At 44.6% G+C, this 8,002-nt stretch overlaps 1 protein-coding gene across 1 annotated transcript; it reads right to left on the reverse strand.

Moving 5' to 3' along the window:
- Positions 1 to 3,702: 3,702 nt before the first annotated feature.
- LOC124553491 (adhesive plaque matrix protein-like) lies at positions 3,703 to 5,702 on the reverse strand. The gene is made up of 2 exons (XM_047127346.1): positions 5,595 to 5,702; positions 3,703 to 4,287 (listed from the first exon to the last, which is right to left on the reverse strand). The coding sequence occupies exons 1-2, from the start codon at positions 5,700 to 5,702 to the stop codon at positions 3,703 to 3,705; spliced, it is 693 nt and encodes a 230-aa protein (XP_046983302.1).
- Between the last annotated feature and the right edge of the window lie 2,300 nt (positions 5,703 to 8,002).

Consider the following 8,002-nt stretch of genomic DNA (forward strand, 5'->3'; position numbering starts at 1 on the left):
ACTGGTCGCCACACGACGACCTTTGTGATAGTGACCATTTCCCGTTGATTATCACGCTCCCTTCCCGCTCCCCGATGGAGAGGTTACCTCGTTGGTCTTTCCACCGCGCCGATTGGCCTCTATATACTGCACAGGTCGAGTTTTCTCCCTCTTTGTCGGGTTGTATTGATGACGTCCTACGTGACGTGTCTGACGCGATTGTTCGCGCTGCTAACCTTGCTGTCCCGCGCTCATCTGGACACTTTCGTCGTCGGCAAGTCCCGTGGTGGAGTACGGCCATTGCCATTGCCATCCGTGATCGCCGTCGAGCTTTGCAACACTTTAAGAGGCACCCATCTGTAGCCAGCCTTTCTACCTTTAAGCGCCTTCGCGCTAAAGCCCGTTATTTAATCAAACAGAGCAAGCGGATATGTTGGGAACGATTCGTTTCTTCCCTTGGTTCCACTGTCCCTCTGTCACGGGTATGGGCTACACTTCGCTCTCTCCAAGGTTGCCATCGGCAGTCCACCCTCCCAGGCCTTCACCTCCCAGATGGCATTTGTACGGACCCATTAGTTCTCGCAGAACATCTTGCGACCCATTTTGCAGTGGCATCAGCGTCGGCCTCCTATTCCGCTGCTTTCCTTCATCAAAAACAGCAGGCTGAAGCTGTCACCTTATGTTTCACCACTTGTGAGTCAGAATCTTACAACGAACCTTTCACTGAATGGGAATTTCTTTCTGCTCTATCTGCTTCTCATGATACGGCTCCTGGCCCAGATTCCATTCATAACCAGCTGCTTCAACATCTCAGTGCTCCACAACGGCACCATCTTCTTCGGGTGTTTAACCGTATCTGGCTCCAGGGTGACTTCCCTTCTCAGTGGAGGGATAGCATTGTGGTTCCTGTCCTTAAGCCTGGTCAGAACCCCCTATCTGTTGACAGCTATCGGCCAATTAGTTTGACCAATGTTGGTTGTAAGTTACTTGAACGGCTGGTAGCCCGTCGGCTCACTTGGGTCCTCGAATCTCGGGATCTATTGTCCCCTTACCAGTGTGGCTTTCGAGAGGGACGATCTCCAATCGATCATTTGCTTCGCTTGGAATCCGCAGTTCGGCAGGCTTTTTCCCAGCGCCGCCATTTGGTTGCAGTGTTTTTTGACCTTCGCAAGGCCTATGACACGGCCTGGCGCCATCACATCTTACTAACCCTTCATCAGTGGGGTCTTCGGGGCCCACTCCCGATTTTTATCCGCCAGTTCCTGATCCATCGGTCATTCAGAGTTCGAGTTGGTACTGCTTTTAGTTCTCCACGGGCCCAGGAGACGGGCATCCCACAGGGTTCGGTCTTGAGTGTCCTTCTTTTCCTCATTGCTATCGATGGACTTGTGGCCTCTGTCGGTCCCTTGGTCGCCCCTGCCCTGTATGTGGATGATTTCTGCATTTGGGTTAGTTCCTCCTCGATGCCATCTGCAGAACGGCAGCTCCAGGTGGCTATACGGCGTGCCTCTGCATGGACCCTCTCCCACGGGTTTCAATTCTCTCCTTTAAAATCGCGGGTGGTCCACTTCTGTCGCCGTACTACGGTCCACCTTGATCCAGAGCTCTATCTCGCTGCACAAAGATTGCCTGTGGTTCCACAGTTTCGTTTCCTAGGTCTTCTTTTCGACAACAAGCTCACTTGGCTGCCCCATATCAGACTCCTGAAGGTAGGATGTTTCCGTAAACTCAATGTCCTACGCTTCCTTGCCCACTCCTCTTGGGGTGCGGACCGTTCCCTCCTCCTCCGTCTTTATCGTGCTCTAGTTCTGTCACGTTTGGACTATGGTTGTCAAGTTTATGGTTCAGCTGCTCCTTCCACGCTGCACGTGCTGGATCCAGTCCACCACCGTGGTATCCGTTTGGCCACCGGTGCCTTCCCTACGAGCCCTGTTGATAGTCTCCTGGTTGAAGCTGGGATCCCCCCTCTTTCTGTTCGGCGGTCCCAGCTTCTGGTGTCTTATGCCCTTACTATCCGTTCTTCTCCCGCTCATCCTTCCTATTCTATCCTATTCCCAGACCATGGACGTCGCCCGCCTGACTCCCGCCCTCGGGCGGGTTTACCGGTTGGGCTGCGCCTTGCGTCTCTTACCCGTGATTTTCGGCTTCCTTCTTTGTCCTGTCTTCCTCGCTCCCTCCCCTCCACCCCTCCTTGGTTAGTTCCTCGGCCTCGAATTCGGATGGATCTCCGCCGCGGTCCGAAAGATTCCATCCCCCCGGTGGTGTTCCGTTCCTTTTTCCGCCAAATTTTATGGGAGTTTCGGGATGCTGTTGTTTTTTACACTGATGGCTCTAAATCTGCTGATCATGTTGGGTATGCCTTCACGTCCTTTGTTGGAACGGAAAATCATCTACTGCCACCCTCATGTGGGGTGTTTACTGCGGAATTGATGGCAATTTCCCGGGCCCTTACCTTTATTAAACAATCCCAACACAACCGCGTTTTGTTATGTACGGACTCGATGAGTGGCCTTCTTGCTATTGACCGGTGTTTTTCGCGCCATCCCTTGGTCTCTGCCATCCATGACCATCTCGCTGATCTTCACCGTGCTGCTTGTTCCATTGACTTCCTATGGGTCCCGGGCCATGTGGGTATCCCGGGTAATGAGCTCGCTGATCGTTTGGCTGGGGGAGCAGTTACTTACCCCCCGTTTTCTGTAACCCCTCCTGCAGCGGATTTACGGCTTCACATCAAATCCCACTTTGCACAGTCATGGGCCAATTCTTGGGAGGCTACTCCACTGTCTAATAAACTTCGTGCCATTAAGGTGAATACAGGCCCATGGCGTTCTTCCTTTAGCCTCTCCCGCAAGGACTCGACCACACTGTGTCGTCTCCGCATTGGCCATACCAGGCTGACCCATGGTTTCCTTTTGCGTGATGAGCCACCCCCGCTATGTGGTTGTGGAGCCTTCCAGTCAGTGGCCCACATTTTGGTTGAATGCCCCCTTCTTTTGGCTCTGCGTGTTAAGTACAGACTCCCCCACACTTTACCTTTGATGTTGGCTGACGATTCCCGGATGGTCTCTCTGGTTCTAGGTTTCCTCCGGGAGAGTGGTTTTTATTCTCAGTTTTAAAGTTTTTAATCTCCCTCTGGTGTTGGGGCAGGGCGGTGAGTGTTTGGGTGTCTCCCACTGTAGGCAGTGTTCAGAGATTCCCGATTCACCTCCCTGACCGGAATCCTCTTTTCTTTCCCTTTTACTCTGTTTTTACCCCTTCTTTTTAAGGCTTGGTTAGTTTTTCTATTCCCATACGTACTTTCTGCATTATAGCAGTTGTACCTTTTAAGTCACAGGTGGTCTTGCCGATGCTGTTTCAGCATAGTGTTGGGTTCGTTCTCTTGCCAACTTCCCTCATTTGTTTTTACTAATGACAACGTGACTGCCCTTTTACGTTTCCCCTTTATCCGTTTTATTTTTCTGACTACACTGAGATGTCCCGTTAGCAGAATGGAGTCTATTTGAAACAAGGGACTGATGACCTTGCTGTTTGGTCCCTTTAACCTCAAACAACCAACCAACCAACCAACCCAATTCTGTTGCGAAGACACTTTCCTATTTCTCCTAGTATGTCTCCGACAGGTGTATTGTAGAACACAAGGGCAGAAAATAGAGGCATTGCTTTTTCTTCCAAATGTTACTGAAATAGGTCCTAATATACACTAATTTACTCTGGAGACTCTCCTCATTGCAAGCACCAATTGCTGCTTGGATACTTGCTGCTTGGATACTTGCTGCTTGGATACTTGCTGCTTGGATACTTGCTGCTTGGATACTTGCTGCTTGGATACTTGCTGCTTGGATACTTGCTGCTTGGATACTTGCTGCTTGGATACTTGCTGCTTGGATACTTGCTGCTTGGATACTTGCTGCTTGGATACTTGCTGCTTGGATACTTGCTGCTTGGATACTTGCTGCTTGGATACTTGCTGCTTGGATACTTGCTGCTTGGATACTTGCTGCTTGGATACTTGCTGCTTGGATACTTGCTGCTTGGATACTTGCTGCTTGGATACTTGCTGCTTGGATACTTGCTGCTTGGATACTTGCTGCTTGGATACTTGCTGCTTGGATACTTGCTGCTTGGATACTTGCTGCTTGGATACTTGCTGCTTGGATACTTGCTGCTTGGATACTTGCTGCTTGGATACTTGCTGCTTGGATACTTGCTGCTTGGATACTTGCTGCTTGGATACTTGCTGCTTGGATACTTGCTGCTTGGATACTTGCTGCTTGGATACTTGCTGCTTGGATACTTGCTGTTTCGCTTCTGTCCATCACGTCCAGCGCCCTTTTCACGTCTTCTAAATGCTCACTGTAATACAGACCTGCTTCCATCCACGTTCCCCACCTCATGCTGATCGGCTGTGGGGGGTAAACGAATACCTGGCATCATTCCAGTAAATAATTTTACTCTTGATGGCGCCGTCACAAACACTTTTTTCACAAAGGAAATTAAGGCATTTACTTCTGGAAAATACACTCGAATTTCTTCAGGCAGTCGGTGAAGAGCATGTGCTAAACAAGTTATGTGAACTGCCTTGGGTAAAACACCTGCTAAGCTTTAGCAGCCTTAATCATATATGCTGCTGCATCTTGTAACTATCACCAGCAGTTTCTCCTCGATTTCTTTAGCGGGCCACAAAATGCGTAGTGCGTCAGGAACAACCCTAGCTGTAGTAGAATGGTTTGTTTTTCACAGTACTCTGGAGACAATGAGATGAGGTCTTCCTGGTTCAGATTCCACGACTTTTCCGACGACAGCGTAGGCAATATATTTCCCACATGAGTCAGTCGTTTCATCTGCAGATAACCGTATGTTTGAATCCCCAGTATCCTCTCTGATCTCTTGTATTACCTGAAAAGAATTATTTTATTGAAGATTTGTGAAGAACAGACATTCTAATATGGGTCTGACTTTTTGGGGGTGGGGGGGGAGAGCACAAGTGTAAAATGGGGGGCGGGAGGATAAGTATAACAAAAAATATTAAAAATGTTTATTGATCGTAAACTCGTTGACACTACAGGCCATACGACATTTTATATTTCGATTTTAAAATTTTTTTGTGAAATAGATTTAAAATTCTTAAAATTGAAAAGTTTTAATGAAACTTAAATGGCGGGTGGGGATATGGGGTTAGCTGACATGCAAACTAATTTCATTAAGTAAGTGTTTAAACTTACCTCTTCGTAAACTTTGCCAAGATCGATTTTCCTTATTGTTGATTCATCATGAACTTTTCGTTTGGTATATTTTTTGACGAACCTTCGAAATTCTACATTATTTAATCTATTGAAAGGGATGTTGGCTGAAACTAAAGCTATGGCGAGATCTTATCATTGCCATCATTTCCACTTCTGCTTGCAGGAAATGCTGCTGGTAAGATTGGATGTTGGAGATATTTTTATTAGAAGCATTTCTACGAGCAGCTGTTTGTAAATGTTGAGTAATCTGGAAATTATCACAGGGGCCCTATAACAATGGTATAAAAATAAAGTGTTTATTTCCGTTAAGTAAAAAACTATCTCGAAAATAACATTGATTTTTAACTTTGAGAAAGCAAAAATAGAACTTACGTGCTTCTCACAGACTTGACACAATACTACATTTCCATTTGTTGTTGGAGTAGGATTTCCATCAATCCACTGTCGAAGTAAATCAGCTTTACTGTTCTCCTTCGGCATTATGGTAATATGGTCTCCTCCTGCGCACATTTTTGAAATACCAAAGAACAGCACACTGGTTACTGATTTACTGGTAGCTGACAATGGAGCTTTTTCATTCTTGGAAATGTCATTGTTGCCGCCACCGGCTTCATTTGTTACGCCATACAACCCGTACTGACTTATGACGCGATGGCCGACCGAACTTTGAACGTTTGTCGCATGATTGTTGATCGCTATTTAATTTTTGTTAAGCTGTCGAGAGATATTTGTACAGTACAGGAACCGCTCATTGCTGATTGCTATGTTCGCCTCATTTTTAGGCGGCCTTTCATGGATTTGCAAATATGACAGAGAAGTAATTCTACACAAACAGAGCAATAAGAGAAATTTCCTCAGGTCTTACTCTTTTTCTTAAACTACTGTGGTGAAATACTTGTATTTCAAGAATCATTGTTGCAAAAGTAAAATATATGCATAAATATACAAAAGTTATTTATATATGCAATAACCCCTTAAGTATGTATTTAACTGCACTATCGTGCAAAAATTGAAAAATCCTAGCTCTACTTATAACTAACAAGAAGTCGGCGCGTAGGTTCGTCCTTTTCTTCTTTTGTGGACTTACCTGGCTCTTCCGCTCAGCGTAATCTGAAATTAACTTATAACTATGACCTAAATCTAAATGTCATTCAGATACGAATCTTCCCTTAAATTTTCTGACGTGCTTGGCGTTTTTCACTTAACAATACGTATGCTTCCTATTTCCACCTTAAGTTACTGTAAAGATCAGTATTTCAGGTGTACTTACTATACTTGTCATGACTTGTCTCTCGTAAACACGTTATCACAATGAGTTTCTTAATGTTCTTCTTCTGGTAGCTGTATTCAGCGTATGTGTGTTGTATGTATTTTAAGTTGAACAGTGATACTTTTGAGGTCGACATGATGGCAAAGGCCTTTGATGCGCCCGGTAATCGGATCGGCGATGAGATAACACCCTGTATGCGGTTTTCTGAGTATAATGTATGGGCCTTGAAAAAGTTCTCTCCATTTCTTGTTTCGCTTTTGTAAAAGAGATGGCTTAAAATGCGATCTTATTAGAATACTTTCACCTTGTTTGTATTCTTTCTTGATCTTAGAATCAAATGCTTTCTTTCGGAGTTGTGCTTAGGTGGTGAGATTATGTAATGCCTGTCTTACTTTGGCTTCCAAACCAGATTCTTGGTTTGGGATTTTGGGAATTGGTGTTGTCCATTCATTACTTTCCAGTCGATGCATCATTAACTCATAAGGAGTAAATCCTGTCGAAATGTGTGGTAAGTGACTTCCAATTTCTTCAAAGGCTGAAATGTAATCGACCCATTTTGTTCGATGGTTAGTTATGTATGTTCTTATAAATCTATTCAGCTCTTTAAAAACTCGTTCTTCTGGGTTGCTTTGTGGCCTAAACTTAGAGATCAAGATCTGTTGTATGTTGTTGCTGCTTAAAAAATATCTCCAAAGTTTGCCAGCGAAGTTGGGACCCTTATCTGACAACATTTTCTTAGGAATGTCAAATCTTGAAAAGTAGTCACTTTCTATAAACTTAATAAGTTGCTTGGTGTTTGCTGTTTTCATTGCATATAGTCTTACATGTTTTGTGGAGATATCAATAATACAAGCAACATACTGTAAGCCTCCACGTCCACGAGGACATGGACCAACAAAATCAATCCATACGATCTCTAAGGGTTTCATGGTTAAAATGGGATTAAAAGGTAATGCATTGTATAAATTATAGGGTTTGGCAGTTTCGCAGTAGTTATTGTATTTTAGCGTGAAGACTTCGAACATAACAATATTGTGTGATCTTGCACTTACACTTTTCAGGACCAAAGTGACCCCATGCATTATGGGTATGTCATAATAAATGCGCTTCATATTCTCTTGGAATACAAACTAACCAACTCTCCTTTTGCGTTGATGTGCTATCAAATAGCACATCGTTAAATAATTTGTAAAATTGGCACAGAGAATATTGAGGGTTAACTGTTATGAGTTGCTTTACTGCCTTCCACTTAGGATCGGTATCTTGGAGTGGGACTATTTGTTTGCATAGCTGCAAAAAGTACTTGCGATGCATTGGATCCTTCATGAGTAGAATTCTGTAGTTGGACATTTGCTCAATTAATTCATTGGTATTAGAAGATCCTTCAGGCATTCTCGATAAAGTGTCAGCTATTATATTGTCTTTGCCCTTTATATGCACAATTTCGAAGATGTACTCCTGAAGAAATAGACAACAAGGTGTCAATCGAGGATGAAATAGTTTGCATGAC

This window comes from Schistocerca americana, chromosome 11 (genome assembly GCF_021461395.2).
Source record: "Schistocerca americana isolate TAMUIC-IGC-003095 chromosome 11, iqSchAmer2.1, whole genome shotgun sequence".
NCBI lineage: Eukaryota > Metazoa > Arthropoda > Insecta > Orthoptera > Acrididae > Schistocerca > Schistocerca americana.